The sequence below is a fragment of the Trichosurus vulpecula genome, chromosome 6 (assembly GCF_011100635.1).
Source record: "Trichosurus vulpecula isolate mTriVul1 chromosome 6, mTriVul1.pri, whole genome shotgun sequence".
NCBI lineage: Eukaryota > Metazoa > Chordata > Mammalia > Diprotodontia > Phalangeridae > Trichosurus > Trichosurus vulpecula.
The window spans coordinates 139,737,742-139,762,509 of record NC_050578.1 but is presented as its reverse complement, the minus strand read 5'-3'; the positions used below and the strand labels follow the sequence as shown (position 1 = coordinate 139,762,509).

At 40.2% G+C, this 24,768-nt stretch overlaps 1 protein-coding gene across 2 annotated transcripts in view; it reads right to left on the bottom strand.

The window, feature by feature from the left end:
- PRDM5 (PR/SET domain 5) overlaps nucleotides 1-18,793 on the bottom strand; it is a 169,311-nt gene extending 150,518 nt beyond the window's left edge. For both annotated transcript variants that reach the window (XM_036762361.1, XM_036762362.1), the window contains exons 1-2: nucleotides 18,701-18,793; nucleotides 8,601-8,684 (exon numbers count right to left, since the gene is read on the bottom strand). In XM_036762361.1, the coding sequence (XP_036618256.1) occupies nucleotides 8,601-8,684; nucleotides 18,701-18,793 (177 nt within the window). The remainder of the gene's footprint in view (nucleotides 1-8,600; nucleotides 8,685-18,700) is intronic.
- Nucleotides 18,794-24,768: the final 5,975 nt, after the last annotated feature.

Below are 24,768 nucleotides of genomic sequence, written 5' to 3'. Positions count from 1 at the left end.
AGCTTCAAAAAACAAAAAAAAAACAAAGTAAGACCTCACATTTGTTGTCCTTAGCTCTCCTAACTCATCTAATTCCTCAGCAACCTTGACGCTCTTCCTTCATGAAGGGATTTTATATTCATTTCACTCTCTGCCTCCTGACCTGGATTCCAACATCTGTAAAGCAGCTGATGTTTTATTCCTGGCCTGGCATCAGTTTTTAACCCCAGGCTACACACAGATTGCCTTCAATTAAATCAAACTCAGAGTCAGACCATCTCAAGAAATAGGAACATCCTGGGTTAAATCTTCAGAAAATCTCCAAATGTGTTCTATGCTAATATCTTGCTTTTTTGGTGGCCAAAAGCCAGACAGAAACAAATCAGGGAAAAATTGTTTTAGTACTAAAAAGAAAACCAAACCTTGCTTTGGACATGACTGTTGACAAGCTAACACATATGGCTGTCTAAAATGTGGCAAGCAGGTGTGATGACTGTTTCATTTCTCCAATAGGTTTGGTGCGGTCCCCAAAAAGGGAAAAGTTTACCAACTAGGTCAAAAATCTGTTCATGAGTTTCCCTGTACCAAAAAAGGCTGTTTCCTAGATAACATACATAGTCTGAACCTGAAATAATGCTCAATGATAGTTGAATATTTTCCATTCTTCCATGACAAATGATTAATATCCAATCGCCATATGTTGTGGCTTCCCTATCCAAGACACAACTCTTCAACCATTACTTCCCCATAATATGTTGTCCTGCCTTATTAGAATTGAAGTTCCACGAAGGTAAGAGTTGTCTTGTTTATGTATCTTTGTGTTTCTAATGCTGAGTACAGTGCCTAGAATATAATAAGCGTTTAATAAACGGGTTTTCATTCATTCATTCATTATAAAACCTTCCACAGTTAAACTCTGCTTAAATAGCCTTAGGAAAAAATAGATTTTGTTCAATAGTAGTAACGTCATAATCTTTCTGAAATATTTCAACAAGCAAAAAATCAATTAACTCTTCCTTTGCAACTCACTGAACCAAAGGCATCATCCAATCCCCACTTTATCTACAAAACAAACCAGATAGAAGGCTTTCCTAATTAAACACAACCTGCATCAATTTTCAAAGACTTAAATGTTGTGCATGTGTTTTAAACTGTCAAAGAAAAAAAGGTGATAGAGAACAAAAATGACTTGTTCCCACAGAATTTTCTATGTCCTCAGTCATGGAATCATAAAACCTAAGAGCTAGGAGAGCTTCAGCTGGTCACCAACTCTCAACACTGGGATCCTACAGTCCCATTCAATCAAACACAGTAACCACTTATCACCCAAGAATAGCCACTATCGTAGAGATGCAAACAAGAATGTACCATCATTGAGAAGCCACATCTATGTTAAAAATCATTATTTTAAAATCATAACACACTGGACATGTCATAAAACATATGGCAAGTTTCAAACCATGTCCATACTAACCCTGAATCACTAATACTAGTAAGAGTGAAGACAGGAAAAATACATGTTGACAATTAACTCTATCTTCCCTTCTAATGTTTTCGAATATGTTTAGAATACCTGACATTCCTGCTGAGTTCTCTCTCTGCTCCAATTCATCCTTCATATCAGTGATGGAATAATCTTCCTTGTAGTCACCTTACTCTTCATACTCAAAACCCTTCAATGGCTTGTTATAGCCTTGAGTAAAATTTGAAATCCACTGGATGGCTTTCTAGGCCTTCCAAAATATAGAACCAGCTCACTTTTTGAGCCTTATCTCATATTGTTGTTTCCATGAACTCTGCTCCAGGCAAAGTGGTCTCCTCAGTGCCCCATCTCCATGTCTTTGTTTACACTGCTTCTTCTACCTGAAATGCCCTCCTTCCTCTCTCTTCTCTTTCCTTTGAATTCCTACCCATCCTTTCAAGGAACACTCAAATACCACGTAGCTATTGACATATCATCTTCTCCTCTTTAAAACTTTTTGCTCTGTGTGAAGACATAAGCTATTTTTTTTGCCTTTGGCATAGTGTCTCAAGATAGTCAGTGTTTAATAAATGTTTGTTGACTGACTAATGGAGCTCTTCCAAGATGCCCCCTTCAGCTTTACCGATCTGTAAAGTCCTTCCACCACAGAACTCAAAGAGCACCTAGTATTGTATCTTTCTAATGCGCTTATCTTGGAATATTGTGTATTACTGGCATGTTGTAGGGATCAACCAAATGAAATATTGTGTGAAAAGCACTTCATATCCCTTAAAATGCTAAATAAAGGTAAGCTGCTTTCATCATAGTCATCACCTTGTTCTCATTTTCCCCTCAATGGAGTTCAAATGTCAATTTAAAAAAAACTGCTATGCTGTGCTATTCTTTTATACATAATGCTTTAAAGACTATTACACAAGTGAATAAAATAACTCTTTTTTTTCTAGTTTTAGCAAAACCTTAGGATGTAGTCTCCATAGGCTCACTATGCAATTACTCTTGTTATTATAGGTATTATGGTTATCTCTGTTTGTGTTTGATTCCCTTAATAGATTATAAGAGGTAGAAGGGTAGGCATTACATCTAATTTAAACTTAAGCACTTAAAATGGATTGGAAAAAAGATATTAAAAAATTTTTTCTTAGTCCATCATTTCAATATCTCCCCCACTTCTATGGAACCTTGACCCATGCTGCTAAAAAATGTCAGGAGTCACAGTTTTCTCTTTGCTCCCCACTCCCTTCCCTTTATAAGATGTGTTCATGAATATGAGACCTACAAAGGATTCTTAATCTCACAGTTATAATATCTTGACAAAGCACATTCTACTTTATTTTTATTTTTAATATTTCTTCATATGTGAGTATTATTTAGATGCCAATTTACTTATCCTAAAATAAGAGCATGGAAATCAGGAAGCAAATGATTGTAGAAACCATAAGGATATACATCCATAAGATAATATGTTCAGAGCTGACAGAGCCCTTGAAAAGAGATCAGTACATGAACCTATTTTGATGGAGAAAATCAGAGTATGGTGATGAGATGAGGGAGGAACACAAGGAATGTGTTAGCAGTGCTGGAGGTGGAAAGGTAACCAAAATTCATAAAAAGCAAAAGTGTATTTTATATAGGATGCTACATTTATTAATAGAGACACATGATTCAGTGAGGTTCATGATCAGTAGGGTAGCAAATTGGTGGTAATGTTTTTTGGCCATAGCAATGATAAAATGAAAGAAAAATACAAAATGGCACTCAAACCTGCTCCCTTCCATTTCTACATCACTGATGACAAAGTGGTGAGAAACAGGGCAAAGGGTGTTAAGAATCATAGTTTTCATACCACTTGGAATAAACTTTTAGACCAAATTTAATTCGTTGATTAGTGCCTTTAAATAAGAGATTCCTATCTAATGACAAACAAGTGGGCATTTTGCTAGAAGGATTGAAACATACCAATTTTGACATTGTTATTATAAATGAAGCCAGAAGAAATAATTTTCAGCTAAATGGATAGCTCACAGCTACTCCTTGGAAAAGAAAAAACAAGGAGCTGGTGGAGTGGAGTTTTACCATATATATCCAAAGGCAACAAGGAATGAAATAATTGTTCACCAAGCATTTCAGTACTAATGATATATATTGGCAAAAAGATGATCTTGGATTTACTACTGGACTACTATGTAAATAAGTTCAATGTGAAGGTCTATGTAGAACCTACATTCTATTACATGCTGTCTTGGGGGGAAGTGGGGAGAGAGGAAAGGAGAGAAATTTTGGAACCCAAAAACTTGTGTAACTGAGTTTTGCAAACTAAAAATAAAAAATAAATTTATTTTAAAAAATATTACAGATCACCAACACAATGGCCAACCACATTTCCTGAGGACTTCTGATGAAATATTTTACCCACTGCCAGATAAAGAAGGGATGGACTCAGTGCAAATTGAAGCATTTTTGAGGGGTTGACTAAAGCAAGAATTTGTTTTGCTTGACTATTTGTAATAGGTTTTATTTCTTTTACATTCTCAATGGGAAAGGTAAAGAAACATGAGAAGGGGAGAATTTAGAATTAAAATAAAATTGAATTTATTTTTTTTAAAAAAGATGGTCAGGGAAATAATTGCCACTTAAGCCCTGACATCCATTTCTGAGGATGAAGAGGTAGAGAAATTATACAAAAAAGACCCTCCACATTAAATCAACTTGCACTCTGATTTTTTGTGACTTCAATGAAAAGGTGTGAAAAGATGAGGAAAGAGAGAAATGTCTGGGAAATCATGGTTCAGAAGGAAGGAAAAGAAGCCAATGACTTGTAGAAGCCTCATGACTTTATTTCATGAACATTCTTTAAGGAAAAGAATTAGTAGGTATTGGAGATGGCAAGCGCCCACACCCCAAACCCCATACGCACACATATACCCAAAAACACAAAATGAAATTGATTATATCTTAACTGACAGAAAAAGACTTGTTACCTATGTTGGAATTATCTATGAATCAGTTATCTGTGAGGAGTTAGGGCTGAGTTTAGATTTAGCAAATAACAATAGAAAATATGAGAATGAGAAAATGAAATGGCATATAATTGAAACAATGCAATCCTCAATTAATTAAATAATAATTCATGAAGTATATTATGTGCCAGGCACTCATTGTGCTAAGTGCTAGGGACACAAGGAAAAAGTGAAACAGTGCCCTTCAGCAAGCTTACGTTCTAACAGGAGTGAGAGCATGCAAATATATAGAATGATACAAGGTATGTAAATAAAAAGCAGATGAAAGATAATCATGGAAGTCACTAGCAGCTGGAAAGTATGGGGGGGGGAATCCTCTTTAAAAAAGGAAGTATTTTATTTCCTGGAGAAAACAAGAGATTCCAAGAGGCAAGGGTCCAAAGGAAATGTTTTCCTGGAATGGGGGACATGAGTGCAAAGGCAAAGAGGTGGGAAATGGAATTTGAAATTTGAGAAATTGCAAATAGGTTAATATACCTGGATTCCCAAGCTTTCAGTTTTGTTTTGTTTTCTACATTATTTTCCTTCACACACTTTGCAATATAACCAAAGGATTGCCCTTATTCCAAATTTACAGTATTCTTTATCCTACCTCCCTCTCTTTGTAATGATGGACTGTCTCCCATGACTGTAATGCACTCTCTCCCCACCTCTGCTTTTTGGAATACCTGCTTTCCTTTAAACCTCACCTTACCTTCTACCTGAAGCCTTTGCTGATTTACCCAGTCACTAGTGCCCTGACTCAGCAAACTTCTGTGTGTGTATTCATTTTATATTCATTATATTCATTTTATACATTTATTCAATATATATGCATATATATATTCATTTTATATATGTGTGTAGCTTCATATATAGTTACCTATGTTTCATATATTACTACATTCATATTTTATACATAGTTCATATGTACATATTGCCTCCATTGTTACAACATAAACTCCTTGTGGGCAGTGAGTGTCTCGCTCTTGTCTTTGCATGCCCAGTACTTAGTACGTGCCTGGCACATGGTGAATAATAGATGCTAGATGACCTTGTTGTCTGTTTGTTTGTTTGCCTGTTTGCTTGTTTGTTATTTAGTGAAACTATTTTAGAAATAGATATTCTTCCAGAAGGATGGCTTTGGTTTGAGGCCAGAAGTTTTGCAATGCTGTCTCATTGCTATCATTTCCTTTTATAAAAATGTTCATTGTTTCTGTGATAATTTTTATGTCATTCATGCCTTAGGACTTTATTATTTAGTTACCATAGAAGTCTATTGTTTTCAAATCCCAGTTATTGGTTATCATTTTGCTGCATTATGGTCTATAAAAGATAGGTGGAATATTTTGTTTTTCTACATTAGCTTGTGAGTTTTTATAGTACAAGTTTATCATTTTTTATGAAAATGCTATACAAAGCTCAGAGTATATAAAATCCTAATGATTTGAATTCAGTAAAAGCCATAAAAGCAAGTCACACTTATAAGGGGAAAATAACTTTGAATGACATATTAGTGAATTCTCAGTATTTAATCCAATAACTCCATATTAAGAATAACAATATGAGGATGAACTCAAGATGGCAGCATGAGAAGCAGTATTTTTGTCTTGGCTCCTCTACAATTTCCTCCACAACAACATAGAAAGCTTGCCAGGCCAAATTCTGATCAGCAAAGCCAAGAAAAAATCACAGTGAGTCATTTTTCTAGCTCATGGCAGCTTGGAAAAATAGTGAGATCTATGAAGACTGGGGAAAGGACCAGGCAGGAGTCCAGTTCAGTGGCAGGGGCAACAGTGTTGGGGAGCATTCCAGCACCCAGAGCCATCAAGGAAATTTAACTTCAAGGCAAGAAAAACCAGGGCAGCAAAAGATCCCAGAAGACCCCCTGTACTACCAATGGGAGTAGGAACAAGTGGCATCTGACAGTTTTGTCTCCTATTACCCAGTTCTGGATCATAGTTGCAGGGTAGAGAGGAGTAGTCACAAGAAAACAGAGGCCCTACCTTTGTAAAGAGCAAGAGACAAGTTCCAGAGCCCAAGAGCAGAGTGCAGACTGACTCCATTTTGACCTTTAGCCGTCTGTGTTAGGCTTTAGTGGAATAAACAGAGGCAGGTAACCAAATCCAGTGAGGAACCAGCAAGTCAGTAACTCTGAATTTGCAGAACTGTCCATCAGGCCAATAGTGACAAAGTCCAACAGCAGTCAATGATATATCAACTACACACAGACCAATAGATGCAAACCAGGGTCAAGAGCCTACAGAGTACAGACCAGAAAGGTAGTGAATAGACCTCTCTCAGCATCATACCACTTTAGAAGTACAAAAAATTTATAGATCTCTAGACCGAGCTGTGAAAGCAGCATAATTCATCTCACCACCATCACCACTCAGAAGTGAGCAGAGCCCAACATTAACATAAAGTCTAATGTCAAAAAGTACACGGAGAGAATAAGTAACCAAATAAAGAATTACTTGTTTTTAAAAAGTTACTTTGTTGACAGGAAAGCTCAAGACATAAACAAACCAAAAAAATGACTTAAAAACATCTACAAGCAAAGCTTGAAAGAAAAATGCATATTGGACACAAGCCCAAAAAGAATCTCTACAAGAAGTAAAGAGGGTTAAAAAACAGACCAAAAAAAATTAAAAATAAAGAAAAATCAGGATAAGAAATGAGAGTTACACAAGAAAATTATGAAAAGATAATTAACAGCTTGATTAAAAATACAGAAACAATATTGAAAGTAGAAATTGAAAGACACTGCGGGTCACCTTCTGAAAGGAATCCCCAAAATAAAACTTCCAGGAATATTATAGCCAAAATCCATAAATCTTATGTCAAGGAGAAAATACTATAAGCAATCAGAAAGACAAAAGTCAAGTCCCATGGAGCCACACTCAGGATCATGCAAGATTTAGTGACTACCACCAAAAAGAAATGAAGGACTTGGAATAAGATATCCCCGAAGGCAAAGGAGCTAAGATTATAACCAAGAAGAGCCTATACCACTACCAACATTTATTACAATGCCTACACTATGCCAAGCACTAGGGACATGAAAAGAGGCAAAAGACAAATAGTCTTTGCCCTCAAGGAGCTTACAATCTGAGTGTAATGCTGTGGAGGAGGGAATGGGTATTTAATGAAATAGCAGATTTCCAAGCATTCCTGATGAAAAAATTCATAGCTGAATAGAAAATCTGACATTCAAATACAAGACTCAAGAAAAGCATAAAAAATTAAGCATGAATGAGAAATCATAAGGGACTAAACAAAATTTAACTGTTTATATTCTTATATAAGATGATGATTCATGCAACCCCTCAGAACTTAATCATCAATAGGAGTTATTGAGGGAATCTACTAAGACAGAGAGCTGGGTATGATTTTATTATGTTGTGATGATCTCAAAAAGAAGAATAGAATGGTGATAAAGAGGAATTTACTGAGACACTGGGGAAGGAAGAAGGAAGAATGGAAAAGCTTATCTCACATAAAGGGGACAAGGAAGAGTTTATATAATGCAGGAAAGAATGGAGGGGGATTGGTCAAGATTCAAGCCTCACTCTCATCTAAATTGATTCAGGAAGGGAAGGATACACATATACACGGCTGGGTGCAGATATTAATGTTAAGCAACAGGGAAGTAGGAGGAAAATGAATTAAGAGAAAAAAGAAAGAATAAGAAAAAGGCAGTGGTCAGAAACAAAATGAGCTCTTGCTGAGGGAAACGGGTTTTTTTTTTAAGAATAATTTAAGAGAATAGAATGGGAAGAAATATATAGTTGGTAAACATAACTGTGACTGTAAATGGGAGGAACGCTCCCATACAATGAAAGAGATGAACAGAATGGATTAGCAACTGGAATTCAACAATATGTTATTACAATAATAACCACATTGACAGCTCAGCAATCGTGTGTGTGTGTGTGTGTGTGTGTGTGCGTGCGCGCGCATGCGCACGCGCGTGTGTTTGGGGGAGGGATCGTACACATTTATCAAACTAGGAAAACCAGGAATAATATCTTATTATTTGACCTTATAATTATTCTGTATTTAAATTCTCCAAAATGGTACCTCCTATGCCCTGATTTTTATTTACAAATAGCTAAATAAAACAACCATCTTATCCTCACCTCCCACATCAATCTGAAGTCCATACTTTCATCCAAATCCTGAAGCATTTTCTTCTCTCCAGCAAATGGACCAAACTTTTCACCCTAAACAGGAATGACATTGAAAAGACATTAGCACAATCATTGAGTCAATGGTGTTGACGATGAACAACTCTGCTTTAGAAAAAAAAAGTGCGGCAGCATTTGCTTTCCACAATTTCATGGAGAATGGAATCAGTAGGAAAATGTTAGGTAAATATAATTTCAATTGAAGGCTCAAGGTCTTGCCTTCCTAAGTCATCTAAAATCAAATTGATCTGTTGTTTGAAAACTAATCATTGAACAGGAGCCCATAGAAAATATTAAATCATTTAGAATTCTGGGATGAGGAAGGCATTGAAAAAAAGCACTGAGATTTTTAAAAATAATTGTATTGATGTATTTTATCTCTACATTGCCTAAATTTCTCCCTGTATCATCACTATTCCACAACCCAGAGAGCCATCAAGGACCAGTCTTTACTGGTTTGAAAGACAAGGTCCCTATGCTGGACTTCACTAGTTTTCCATTAAAATAAATCCATCCATACCACTGGTGGAAAAGAAGGGACATGCTGTCCTCAGATCAGTATATATGCTTTGGTTAAAAACCAAAAAGGAAAAAAAAAAAGTACAAAATCCCTGGCTGGCACCTCAAACAGCCAGGCGGGAAGACTTTGTACTTGATTTGTGTTAAGGGTGAGGTGCCTTGTAGCTGAACAGTCAGCCAGCTCCAGAAACAACACTAGAAAGGCACAGGGTGGACCAGGAGCTGCCCTGTCTGCAGCAGCCAGCATTCAGAGACACAAACCAAGCATTCTTCAGTCAGATGTACAGGGAGACTACAAGAAGGTGCTCCTTTACTCATGAAAGGAAAGCCTTTACTACAGCCTGACCTTAAGAAAAAATGCCACCGATAGCAGCATCTCCAAAGGGCTTGGTAAGGGGATGACTGTGATATAGGGAAGCAGCAACAAACACAGTGGGGGTTATGTATAATCCAAATTCAATTCAGCAATAAATTATCAAGCACATACTGGGTATAAAGCACTATGCTAGGGAACAACACTACAAAGATGTGAAAGGAAGCAATCCTTGCCATCAAGAACTATGCATTCTTCCAAGGCAAAATATGGATTTTCAATAAAATAGAGGACTTTCAAGCTTTCTCAGTGAAAAGACCAGAGCTGAATAGAAAATTTGACTTTCAAACACAAGAATCAAGAGAAGCATGAAAAGGTAATCAAGAAAAAGAACAAGAAAAAGAAATTGCAAGGGACATACTAAAGTTGAACTGTTTTGTTTACATTCCTACATGGAAAGATGATGTGTATGATTCATGAGACCTCAGTATTAGGGTAGCTGAAGGAAATATGCATATATTTGTATATGTTTATGTACATATAAGTGAATGTGTATGTATGTATATATGTATGTGTGTGTGTCTATATATATGTATATATATGTGTGTGTGTGTGTGTGTATATATATATATATACATATATATATATATATATACACAGACAGAGAGAGAGAGAGAGAGAGAGAGGGAACAGTCGAAGATGAAGGGAAGATATCTAAAAGAAATAAAATCAAATTAAGGGATGAGAGAGGAATATATTGAGAGAGGGAGATAGGGAGAGATAGAATGGGGTGGATTATCTCGCATAAAGGTGGCAAGAAGAAGCAGTTCTGCGGGAGGAGGGTAGAGGGCAAGTGAGGGGGGAATGAGTGAATCTTCCTCTCATCAGATTTGGCCTGAGGAGGGAATACCATACATACTCAATTGGGTATCTTATCCCACAGGAAAGAAGAGGGAAGAAGATAAAAAAGGGGGGATGATGGAGGGGAGGGCAGATGGGGGTGGAGGTAATCAAAAACAAACACTTTCGAAAGGGGACAGGGTCAAAGGAGAAAATTCAGTAAAGGGGGATGGGTTGGGAAGGAGCAAAATATAGTTAGTCTTTTACAACATGAGGATTGTGGAAGGGTTATACATAATGATACACATGTGGCCTATGTTGAATTGCTTGACTTCTTAGGGAGGGTGGGTGGGAAGGGAAGAGGGGAGAGAATTTGGAACTCAAAGTTTTAAGAACAGATGTTCAAAAACAAAAAAAAAAGTTTTTGCGTGCAACTAGAAAATAAGATACACAGTCAATGGGCCGCAGAAATTTATCTTGCCCTACAAGAAAGGAAGGGAAAAGGGAATGGGAGGGGAGTGGGGTGACAGAAGGAAGGGCTGACTGGGGAACAGGGCAACCAGAATATACACCATCTTGGAGTGGGGGGAGGGTAGAAATGGGGAGAAAATTTGTAATTCAAACTCTTGTGAAAATCAATGCTGAAAACTAAATATATTTAATTAATTAATTTAAAAAAAGAACTATGCATTCTATAAGAGAAATCATAAGTAAATCTCAATCACTATGCACATGAAAGTAACTCCACTTCTGGAACTTGCTGAATTCTAAAGCTGGAAGCTACCTCAGGAAGACCATCTAGTCTCAACCCTCGATTTTGTGGAGGAGGAACCTGAGTCCTAGACAGGACAAAGGACCTCACCAGAGTCACACTTCTAACTGGTTACAGAGCTGGGAAGACCTACTCTTCCTGAAATTAAATTCCATCGAAACAAATGTCTTTAGTAAGTATCATTTGAAAGGCCTCATGCTTAGGAAATACAAAGATTGGGGTGGGGGGAAATCCCCTTGCCTTTCAGGAGGTTACACTCCACTGTAAATGACATAGAAGATACAAAGATAAGTATAAGCCAAGAAAGTGAAGAGTGTGATGAGGGCAAAAGAGAGAACCTAGTGAAAGTATTCGAGGAAAATATGAGGATGGAATGCAGACTTTTGGCTGGGAAGATCAGGAGAGGTACCGTGGACCAAGTAGCACCACTTGTGACCCTCTGTCACACCAGCTGTGTGACCCTGTGTTACTCTCTGTTAGCCTCAGTTTCCTCAACTGTAAATTTGAAGAGAAATATGAGTTCTGTTTTTGAAATGGAGCACTTGAGATGCCAAGATATCCAAGTATAGATATCCAGCAATCAAGCAGTGATGTGAAACTGGAGCTGAAGAGGGAGATTAGGGCTAGACAGCCACATTTGAAAGTCGTGTACATGGAGATGAAAACTGTACTTAGGTGAACTGATGAAGCCAAGGGATAGAAGAGAATGAGAAGAGACTATCTATGACAGATCTTTGGGGGACATCTACTATTGATGGAAGGGAGGAGGACAAGGAGTGAGATTCAACAAAAGTAACTAAGAGAAAGAGTAGTTAGGCAAGTGTCCAGGGGAGGGAGAATGATTCAAGAGTAAGGTTGAGGAAGCCAAGGGAGGAGAAAGTATCCAGGAAGAGGGGATGATTCATAGCAGCAAAGCTTGCAGAGAAGCCAAGATTAGGGGCCTTAGTCTTTGCTTTCTTTTGTTACTTGTATCCCATGCTCCCCCATCCCCAAAGAACTGGGACCTTAGAATCAGCATCATCATCACCATCATCACACCAACAGTGAAAGCACCACAAACATCATCAAAGCTAGCATTTACATAGCACTGTTTGGTTTGTGAAGCACTTTCCATGTATTATTTGATCCTCACAACAACCCTGTGAGGCAAGGGCTATTATCCCCATTTTACAGATTAGGAAACTGAGACTGAGAGTTTAACTTGCCATAGAAGCATTGAGTCCAACCTCCTCATTTTTTAGACAATAGAACTGAAGACCAGAGACATTGAGTAACTTGCCCAGAGTCATGTTGGTAATAAGTGTCTAGGGCAGGATTCAAACTGGGGTCTTTCTAATTCCAAGTCCAGTAACACTACCTTCCAGCACCCTGAGCTGCCTCATGACACAAACTCATGAAATAGACAAATGGAATTCATTTTAAATCTATAAGCATTAACTGCTAAAGTTGCAAAAGCATATCTAATCTAATAATGATGATAACATTTATAATAGAGTGCATTAAGATTTACAAAGTTGGGACAGCTAGTGGCACAGTGGATAGAGCACTGGCCCTGGAGTCAGGAGGACTTGAGTTCAAATCCAGCCTCAAACACCTTGACATACTAGCTTTGTGACCTTGGGCAAGTCACTTAACCCCAATTGCTCTGCCTTCCCCCTTCCTCCCCCAAAATTAAGATTTTCAAAGTCTTTCACATATATTGTATTCTTTGACCCTGATGACCACTCTCACAGGTGCTATGATTATCATCATTATATAGATGAGAAAAGCTATACAGTTGTCCAAATGTATAAAGCTAAGTGTCTGGGGCAGAATTTGAATTCAGGTCTTTCCAATTCCAAGTCCAACACTCTATCTATAGAATATATTATCTATCTGTCTGAAATGTATTACCTCTTCATCTCTTCCTACAAAAAAATCCTCCTCCTCCAAAACCTTGATGAAGTGATATTCTCTGGGACGCATTTCCTGATTCCTCCCAAGCTAAGTGTTTTCTCCGTCCTCAACTGTCTTTCTCCTCTCACCCTAATGTTGCTCTACTAAAGTGCCTTACAATTGATGGAGTTTTTTATTCTTTCTATTACTACTACTACTACTACTACTGTTACTAATACTGCTGCTGCTGCTGCTGCTACTACTACTACTATCATTTATTTTTTGAACATGTACCTGTCTCCCCTCTCAGTAGAATGTAATCTCAGTAAAGTCATGGACTATATCATCTTTGTATCCCCAGCAAGCATACAATCTTGTTCATGACAGACGCTTAATAAATATTTGTTTGTAAGATGATGTAATATTGTACCTGGCTTGGGGTTTGGTTTTTGGGGGTTGGGGTATTTTTGGTCTTTTTATGACTATGGATAATTTGGGTAATGGTGGTTGTTTTATAGACTATGTACTCATGGGCAGGAGAGATACAGTTAGTATTCACAGGAAACTTCGTCATCAAAGGCTTCATTTTTCTTCTGAATTTTTAAGGCTATAAAATATTGGTTTGGGGAAGAGGGATCAGAGAACCTCAGCTTGTTTTCACCTGCTATAAATAAGCTTTCTAGGCAGCTTTTTTTGGGATCCCAGTCTTTCCATCTCTCCTTCCCCAATCCTTTAAACACTGCCTCATTGATGGGTTATGTTTTTATGTTTTTCCCCAATGCATTGGTACAAGTAGAAACTGACTTTTTAAAAATCACATTTTATTTTATTTTGCTCAGGCAGCACTGTCAGGTTGAAATCTACATATGGGGTTTACTTTCTTGTCCTTCCATTCCTCTCTTGGACTAATTACTCATTATACTATTCCTCATATTACTGTGACCTCCAGACAATTCATCCCTCTCTATTCTCCCAGTCAATGACCCCATCCGTGGCCTTACCATCTTCTCTTCTAAACTAGACTATACAGTTGGGCACTTCTGATGGATGTAGTCTTCTACCCTTGAATTCCTTGTGTCCTTAAATTCAGTCTACTAAGAACTGAATAAATAAGTTGGTCACATCCTGCTAATGTTCAATCCTGAGCTAATCCCAACATTTTCCTTCCCCACTTTTACTCTGGGCCTCTTCAATACTATTACAGGAGGTCACACCGCTCTCTCTCTCTCTCTCTCTCTCTCTCTCTCTCTCTCTCTCTCTCTCTCTCTCTCTCTCTCTCCATTTCCATCTTGGGATGCTTCTCCCCTCCTTAAGCAGCATTTCACCCCTGCTTCTGGGGACTCACTATATTGGTACCAGATTTAGTGAGAACACACTCTCAACTTTAGCCCTAATGCTGTTCAGAACTCCTTTAGCATCCTAGTAAGAGGGTATATGTCTGCACCACAATGCCCATCCCAAGATTTCTTAAATATAAAATCTAATGCCCAATGCTCAGTCCTCATTTTTCTTGACATATCTGTAGCTTTCACCACTACTGACTGCACTCTGGATACTCTCTGTCTTCTCTCAGAGCCTGCAACACTGCTCTCTCCTGGCTCTCCTCCTTCTTATCTCCTCCTTCCCAGTCTCCTTTGCTGGTACATCCTCTATGGCTCAATCTTTTAGACTCCATCCTGAGCCCCTTTCTCTTCCATCTCTATACCCTCTCCCTTGGTGACATTTAGCAGCATCTTTCTGCATTTGACTGCCATATCTACAGATTCAATTCCTTCTCCCTCTACCAACCTACCTCTTTCATCCAGCAATTACCATTTCATCCAGCAATAGTCTTCTGCTGCCCAGGCCACTCAGTTCAAGGAATATTAAAAATTATTAAATAAGGTTAGGGTTAGGCCCACATGGTCAGCATCCTGCTAGGAGGGTATCTTCTCCTGGAATTACTATCAGAATAACAAGTTCAATGTGTCCAAAACAAAATTATTTTCCACTGTGAATGAATGAATGAATGAATGAATGAATGAATGGAGTGAATAAATGAATGAACAAATACTTGTTATGAGCTTACTATGTGCCAAATGCTGCATTATGGATTGGGTGCAGAGATCTGAAAACTTAAGATAGCCCTTGCTCTTTAGGGGCTCACACCCTAGTTTGGGAAGATAACATCTAAGGAAAGTTAATCTGCCTGACAATTAAGTCCTAAGGGTGCAGAGGAAGGCCCAAAGTTGTTTAGGTTTCATTGCTAAGTCAGATAACAGTTCAATGTATCTGGGGGCCATTAGAAAGGCCAGTCAGTGAGGCACTGAGAGACTTAGGAAGCAGTTGCAGAGCAGATGGTAAGATCCAGTGGTTTCCTCCATCTCATCAAAAGGGACAGTGTTGATAACTCCCATCTGGTCTAAGCAATCAGTAGCCTGGATGGGTTCTATTCCTAGATCCTGGAAGGAAGGGACTAGGGGGAGATAGAGGAGGAAATTGGGCTAGACATGAGCAGGGCCAATAGAAGTCTCTCCTTTCTCCCACAGTTGTGGTTGCTACTAGCCTGCAGTTCCATAAGTGATATTCCTGCATTTCCAGTATACATTCCCTTCTGTCAGCTCATACAGCCCCCACTCTGGTCCATGCCCTCATTACCTCTCTCTGGATTAGTGATAGCCTTCTAATTGTCTCCTTGCCTCATCTCTCACTACTGCAATGCATCCTCCATCTAGCCACTCATATGATTTTCCTAAAGCACAAGCCTGACCATAGCATTCCCCTACTTAGTAAACATCCAACGGTTCCCTGTTGCCTCTAATATGAAATATAATCTCTCTTGGGCATCTAAAGCTCTTCATAACCTAGCCCCATCTGACATTTCCAGTCTTCTTTTCCATTTCTCTCATCCATAAAGTCTATGGTCTAGCCCAGGGGCGGGGAACCTGTGGCCTCGAGGCCACATGCAGCCCTCTAGGTCCTCAAATGAAGCCCTTTGACTGAATCCAAATTTCATAGATTCAGTCAAAGGGTCACACTTGAGGACCTAGAGGGCCACATGTGGCCTTGAGGCTGCAGATTCCCCATCCCTGGTTTTTTGCTGATCCTCACACATGTTCTTCCACCTTCCTTGTGCCTTTGCACCGGCTGTCCCACATATGTGGAATGTTCTTCCCTTCCTCCCCTCCACCTCTTGGAATCTCTGATTCCCTTCAAGCCATAGCTCAAGCTCCATCCTCTGCATGTGGTTAGTGCCTCCACTTTCTAAGCTACCTTGCATCTTATTGGTATGAGTTTGGTATGTGCATGTGCAATGTAAGCTCTGTGAGGGCAAGAGCTGTTTGGTTTTTGTCTTTCTATCTAGAGGACAGAGTGCATAGTAGCAGCTTGGTAAAAGATTAATTGATTTAGTGTAGAGGCTATTTCTTATCTGAACTCTGTATTTCCCTCAGGAGCTGACTTGGAGCTCTAGATACAGTAAGTGTGTAAAAACAGCAAATGGATGGGTTGGATGGGTAGGTGGATGGATGGATGGATGGATAATGGATGGATTTTAGGTGAGAAAGTGTGGCTGTGTTTAGAAATGATAAGGGGAAGGGATAGTAATGAAAAGCCCCAGGAAGCCCTGGTCTATGGAGTCACCTGGCTTCACCTGCTTGGATGTTAGCCTTCTCTCACCCAAAAAGAGGTTTAAAGGTCTTCTGGATAGATCCTACTTCTTGATAGACTCATTCTTTGTGTCAAGAACTGAGACTGGGGCTACTATTTGTGAATTACTAGAACAGAGTGTTATAATTCATGAAGTATTCTCATCAACTTATCTTCTGAATGTTGACAATGAGGATGGTGGTGATGATGATGATGATGATATCATGGATTTTGACCTGAAAGAGAGGTTACCATGCCCATCTCTCTCATTATGTAGATGAGGGAACTGAAGCTGAGATTAAATGACTTTGCAGAGTGACAGCTAGTAAATGCCTCAGGTGCCTGATTGCCCTGGAATTTCCCTCAGAGCCTGGGATTTTCTCACCCTGGAACATCCCTTCACCCTCCCGGGGTGTATTTCTCCCAGGGCTTCTCCATCAGCGCCATCATAACTGTCATTTACCTAGCACTTCAGGATTTTCAAACACATTCCATGTCATTCAATAAACAAATGTTTATTTTGCATCTATGGGACAAGAAGTATTTCAGGAAATGAGACAGCCCTGCCTCCAACGAGTGTGTATTCTCCTAGGAGAACAAGGTCACAAATAAGTAAAGACCAGTTATATACAAAATAAATATACATTGATTAGAGGGCAGGGCACTAACCACTAAAGGAGTCTGGAAAGGTGTCTCCAAGGATTTGGGACCTGAGGTGAATCTTGAAATCATCTAGGTATTGCAAGAGATGGAGATGGGACAGGAGAGTATTCCAGACAAAAAGCACAGCTAGTGCAAAGGTGTGGAAGTGGGAGACAGAGTACTTTGTATGAGAAACAAGTAGACTGATTTGGCTGGCACAAAGAGCACATAGCAAGATGAAGTCATATAAAATTAGCCCAAAAGATGAGCAAAAGCCAGATTGTGCAGTTAAATGCTAACTAGTGGAGTTTATACATTGTCTTAGTTGATTCTCACAACAACACTGAGAGATTGGGGATGTAATTATTCCCATTTTGTAGATGAAGAAACTGAGGCTGAGACAGGTCAAGTGACTGACTTACCCAGGATGCCCAAGCTAGTTAGCACCTGAGATGGAATTGAAATCCACTTCTTCCTTACAAGAGGACCCACAAACCAGCCAGGCTGAAGCAATACCCTTATGGTACATCCGGGTTAAACAGCAGAGTCAGGAAGGTAGTATGTGCAGATTTCAACCCAGGTCCTCTGATAATAAATCTAGGCCTCTTTCCCCTTTCCTCTCACTTTCCCTTTGCTATATGGCTGCTCGATAGCCCTAGTCTCTTTCAAAGTTCGTTTGAACTCAAGCCTTCACCTTCCCTGAAGTTCCTCGTTGCTCTCTCCCTCCCTCCGCCTAGCCTTGTATCTGTTTGTATTTCATATGCGCTGATATGTGTGTAGTGTTCCCACGTGAGGAGGGCGAAGGCATCATTTTCTGTCTTAGCCAGTTAATTAAGGATGGGGGCTATGCCTGTTATTTAACTCCGTGGTGGAGAACCCCGAAGTGAGGAAACTCCTACCACAGCAAGTTAGCATCTTTCAACTTGGAATCTCAGAGTGGCAAGAGCACCAAGGTGGTAGGGGGTGTGACTTGAATCCAGGTCTACTTGGCTTCCAGACCGGCTCTGGTTACTTACTACACCACACCGACTGATAAGCAAGCACTCGGTAAGTACTTGCTCATTGATTTCCTCCTATACCGTCAGATTCCTTCTTTAACCAGAAGCCTTTCCTCCAGATACTTGGAGACTAGAGAAAGTTAAAGGCTCTTGTGATCGAAGCCAGGACGAAGTTTGTTCCCTGGAAATGTGCAGAAGCTGGACCCGAGAGACGGGAGGGCGCGGCAGCCCCCTCCTACGTGGCACCACAGGGCTGGCACAGAGGTCGGGCCTAAGGCTGGGGCGGCATCTCGCAGGAGCCCCCCAGCCCAGCTGGCCTGCGCGGGCTCACGCACTCAGTCTCCTCCTCCGGGGGCAGGCTCCCATTCCTGGGAGTGGGCAGCGGAAGCAGAAGGAAGGGAAGAGAGGGGGAGAGGAAAGGAAGGGGGAGGAAAAGGAAGCAGGCAGGCAGGGGTCGGTCACCCACCTTTCTCACTCTTCGGGCTGTGTAAAGCCCCATCCCGTCCTGAACTTGGGAAGACTTGAGCGCAAACCTGTCGGGCACATACATGCCCAACATGGTCCCCGGGGGAGAGAGCCCGAGGACTCAGCGATTTGGCTGAGCCTGGACCGGCCTGGGCCCCGCAGCTACCACGGTCACGGTCACAGCCAAGGCCAAGGGGGCTGGGGCCCAGAGAGCGACGGGGCTGTATCACAGCTGCCCAAACGCCCCGTGCCGCTCCGAGCCCCGGGCCTGCTCTACCTCGGGTTCTGGCTCCGAACAAGGGTCCTGGGTCCCAGCCGTAGCCGCGACTCAGCCAGGAGGAGGCCCTGGCGCCGGCGGCCCTGAGGATGCTGGGCTCTGATTGGCCGAAAGTTTGCAGCCTAGACCCACTGGGCTGTGGAGTCCGGGAGGATGGGGGCAGGGCGGGGGCGGGCAAAGCAAATCCTGCATCCCGCGAATGTGATGCGCTCATCCCAAACTGCTAATCTGTGTGTCTGACGGACTGCTTGCCCGCATATCTGTCTGTCTGTGTCTGTCTGCCTGTCTGAATGACTAGTCTGTAAGAACTTCAGACTAGAAAAGAACCTCAGAGGCTATCTGGGCTCTCATCTTGGGGTATGCAGATTCCCAGGTTGTACTAAAACGAAAGAAAATTTGGCAAATATTCTATTATTCTATTGATATCAATCTCTTTGTCTCTCCTATGTATGTCCATGGAAAGCTCTAAAACTAATACCTCTATATATCGAATAAGGACTCCGAGAATGTTTTCTGAAAGCCCAGAGCTATGGGACAGAAAAGGGTTGGGATCTCCTAGTTGACCCAGAATCTGAACATAACCCTTCTTTGGCATACTCTTCTGGGAGCCTGGAAAGCCGCTGCGTCCCCCAGGAAACCAATCTCACTTTCGGTCAGCTCTTATTGTTAGGAATTTTGCCGCACATCCAGCAGAAATCTTCCTGAATCCAAATTTACACACAGCAACTACTTCTGCCCTCCGGGATCAAGCAGAGCTATTCCACCCCTCATTTGAAGGGCAACCCTTCAAAACTTTGAAGAGGCTAATAGTTTTATTTTTTGTCTGTCTCTACTTCAAGCTAAGTACCCCAATTTCTTCCCCAGGATCTTCCTTTGATTTATTTTCAAGGCTCTTCACCAACCAGACGGCCCTCCTCCAAATCTCCTCTGCAGCATTTCTATTTAGTCACCTCACCCCTCTTGTCCCATTCCGAGATCAGACACCATTCAGAAATCTCCTCACTGTTGAACTCTACTGATATCCTCTGTCTTAAACTTCTAATATCTCACATGACCTAAATACAAGTCTGGCACATGGTTGAGTGCTAAATAAATTTTAGTTGGTTAATTTATTGATTATGGAAAGAAAAACAGGAACAAAGAAATAAGCTTCTCAGTTTCCTGACCCAAATCTGGACGCATATTGGGGGCCCTTTCACTCTGTTCCCTAGCATCCAGTCCATTTTATTCCCTCATATTCTCAAAGAAATGCATCTGTAGACATGAACACTTCAGAAAACATAGATTCTCCAAGGAGATCTGAAAGAGACAACAAGCTCAAGAGGGAGATCAATTCAAACCATTTAAAGTAGAACTTACTTTTAAAAGGAGTGAGGGAGAGAAGAAGCAATTATATAGCACCAACTTTATGCCAGGTGCTATGCTAAGCTCTTTTTACAAATATTATATCATCTGATCCTCACAATAATCTTGCAAGGTTGTGCTATTCTTATGTCCATTTTACAGCTGAAAAGACTATATAGAGAGGTTAAGTGTGTTTCCTGGGGTCACACAGCTAGTGAGTGTCTGAGGCTGGAGTTGACCTCAAATCTCCCTGATTCCATGTCCATTGCTCTAATATCTGCCTCAAAAAAGTGGTTATCATCTAAATCCATTTTAAGAATCTTCATCATGTCTTTGAGTACCTACTAAACTGTAAATTCCAGGAAGACAACTACCAAGGAAAATTCAAAGCCATCAACCATTTGCTGAATGTCAGTGGCATATGAGAATGAGCCCTGTATCTGGAGTCATGGACTTAGGTGTTATTATAAGCTATTATTACTTACTACTTATGTGACCTTGAGCAAATCTTTCCTTTCTTCTGAGCCTCAGTTGTGTCCTGTGTTAACTGCAGAGGTTGAGTTGGATGAGTTCTAAAGCCCCTTCTAGGGATGGGGATTCAACCCTAGTTTCATTTGTACAGGAAATCCTGAATAATGTGAATCCTTCTAACTAGGCAAGTTGTCACCATCTCCATGTAGAGAGTTCCAGGGACTTACCTAGAGGAGTGGATAGGTTAAGTGCTTTGCCTGAGGTCACAAAACCAGTAAATATAAGAGGTGAGAATTGAAGTCATGTCTTCATGGCCCTGAGACTGGCTTTCTATCCACTATATGGCACTACCTCTCAAAACCTACAATATAGTGTCTATGTAATGGAGGTATGGGCCAGGCACAAAGTGATTCAGATGAAGCCTCCACATGAAGGATGTCAGGAAGCAGATGACCCCTCTCCATGTGGAAAACATGGGGAAGTTTCTTCCTGGAGAATCATGATGATGTGTAAATGAAGTGTCCTGCAGATACATTCTGTAATGGGTTCCAGGTGGTTGGCTCCATGGTTAAGAAAAGCCTTTTTCTTTTGGCCAGATCACCAAAACTGTTCATGTCTTCCAAAAGACCTGAGTCAGCTTTCCTTCTCCTCCATGTCTTTGGCTGTGCTTGGATGGTGTGATGGTGGCCAGTGAGAATATGCCATAAGGGAAAGATATACTCCACAATAAGCAATTCTTGACCTCAAGGAGCTTATCCAAGAACAAAGCTTCTTAACCTATGTCCATATACCACCACCCCAAAAAGATGAAACATATCCATGGATAAGTTTTAGGGGGTTCTGTGAACTTAGATGGGAGAAAAATACTTCCTTATTTTCACTGGATGAAAATTTTCATTTCTTCCAATTATTAATTTTGTTAAATAATCATTCTGAGAAGGAGTCAATAGATTTAACTAAAGGAGTCAATAGGTTTTATTAAACAAAAAAGGTTAAAAATCCCTATCCTAGAGGCATGAAGGAATCGGTTTAAGGGTTGCTCTTAAGGCAAATGATTTTGGCAGTGATGTGTAGGCTAGAGCTGAGTGGGGAGAGACATGATGAAAGAAGACCAATCAGGATGCTGTTGGAATAACCTAGGCAGGAGGTCAGAAGGGCCTGAACTAGGGTGGTGATGGTGTAGAGAGAAATGAGGTTTGATCCAAGACACTTGGAATTTCCCAAGGCTCATCAACAGACAGCAGGCTCAGCTTTCCACTTACCATACCCAGTATGATCGAACTTGCCAGAGCTTGCACATTGCTAGAATTATGCAGGGTCACCTGCATGTCACAATAGACATCAGAGAACTGGTTTTTTAAAGCTCTATTAACAATAATCATGGTAATTCCCATTTGGGTAACTCATTAAAATGTACAAATCACTTTTCTCCCAAGAAGCTTATTTTCTAGATTCTTCCCATTCTCCATTGTGGATTTCACTGTATCACTTCTTCACATCTGCAGTGTGCTTAGGGTTTCTCTGCCTGGCAAAACACTCAGGGATATTATATCAGGACCATGCAAGGGCAGAGGCCCCTTTACCCTTCTTGGATAAGATGTCTTGGCAGATCATGCATGGGTCCTTAACAAACTCAATAAAATTCCACCTCATAAGTATGTTCTGAGCATTTAATTGGGAGGATGAAATCACAAAGAAGTGCTATTTAGATCTTTTCAGAAGTTAAAGTTAATGCCTCAGAACATGAGGTCCTCACTATTTGTGTTTCAAGAGTTATTTGCATTGGTCACCCTTCCCCACACACACACACACACACACACACACACACACACACCCATCCCTGGATGCCTGGAATGCATTCCTTCCTCACCTCTGTCTCACAGAATTCCTTTCTTCCTTCATAAGACCATTCAAATACTTCATTCTGAATAAAAATCTTTACTTATTCCTGCTCCCCAATTGTTAGTACTCTTCTTCCCTAACTTCCTTGTATTTAGTTGCTTTATATTTGCCCTGTCAATATCTATTCTGTAAGTAATGGTGATTTTGGAGCATTCTCAGATTGCCTAACTTGGAAGCACCCTGCTTCTGGGGGAAAAAACCCTGCATTCATCTAGTAAGTGCATGAAAGTAGCCTCCTTAGATTGGCCGTGTGGCTAGAACAAGCTCCTTCTTTCAGACTTCCAGCCTGGGACATTCTCACTCTCTCCCCACAAAGGGTAAAGTTTAATCTTTAGCACAGAAGTCATGAACTGAACCAGGAAGGAGAGAAGGGCTTCCTTCTTTCCACTCTCTCCTTTAGACACTGAAGCTACAAGAAATGTGCCTGGGGTTTAAATTGAACCAGGGTATAGGAGACCCCCAGAAGTGAGGGGAACACCCCAATTTTTGGAGTCAGTGGCAGAGAGTCCATATACTCCCCAAACCCCCTTAAGCATACTGGAGAGCCTTGAAATGAGATATAATATACTTAGCCTTTAAGCAGTGAGGTCCAGGGTAGTTTCCATTGCATGTATAAATACACTGTGTCTCCTATTAGTGTGTGAGCTCCTTAAGAGCTGTGAATGTTTCATTCATTCATTCATTCATTCAGTCCCTCCACTTTATCCTTGGTTGGTCCAGAATTCTCCCAAGTCCATAGCTGTGAAAGGTATCTCCTTCCTGGCATTTCTAATTAGTTCATGATTTGATTTAAGAAAATCTAAATCATGTATCCCTTTGGATTTTATTGAGGCATAAAGTTTAAATATTGAGTCAAGCTAATTTCTGCCAAACTGCTTTCTAATTTTCCCAATAACTTTTGTTGAATAGTGAGTGCTTGCCCACATAATTAAATACCAGGGGTTATTAAACAATGTAATACTATGTTTGATTGCTTCTGGGTATTCTGTGCCTAGTCTCCTCCACTCTGGATCATATTTTGTTTCCTAAAATCAGTACCAAATTATTTCAACGGTTACTGTTCTGTGATAGTGTGCCATCTGATACTGAATGGCTCTCTTCTTTCCAACTTTTTTTCCATTATTGGCTTTTAGATTCTTGACCTTTTTTTCCTTGAGTTAGGTTTTGCTATTATTTTGTCTTGATCTAGAAAGTAACCTCATGGTACTTTTGGGCTGCTGAATCTGTAGATCTGATTAGTATTGTCATTATTATTATTTTGGCATTAATATTTATCTAATTATTTAATTATCAATGAATATCAGGCTAATTATTTAAATTGTTAGTCTGCTTCTGTCATATACTGACTGTGTGATCCTAGCCAAGCTTAACCCCTCGATATAGTTTTCATGTCTTATTGATATGTTTATATCACATGAGAGTAAGGACAATGGACAGCCTTCCTTTACTCCTCATATCTTTGGGGCAGCTAGGTAGCATAGTGGAGAGTGCTCGGGACTTGGAATCAGGGAGACCTGAGTCTGTCCCTTGTGTCAGACCTATATGAGCTATGTAATCTGAGCAAGTTATTAGCCCCTCAGCTGCATGTTCTTTGACTGTGAAATGGAATAACATCACTGAGCTTTTGTAAGAATCAAGTGGGATGTTATATGGAATGCATTTTGTAGATCCATACAAGCCACCCTGGCCCCCATCGCTTGAAAGTCAGGCAGGTTAAATTTCACTACTTTCCCCCTGCCCCAGGGCTCCCTAGTACCCTAAAGGGGGATTGGTATTATCTAGGCTTTAGTCCCTACAGATGGGGATTCCTATTCTACCTCCCTTCAAGCCATGCAAGACAGCCTCACGTTACATGGAAAGAATAGCCTGGCTACACTCACTATTATTAACATTATGACTGGAAATGCTTCTAGAACTTATCCATTACAGATATTATGTCTTAGATTTAGACAGATGGTCCATTTGTCCTTAATCTCTATAACATTTTAACATGAAGGGGTATTAAATGTTGTCAAAAGCTTTATTTTCTGCATCTACTAATATATTTTTGTGATTTAATTTTTTATTAAGTTGGT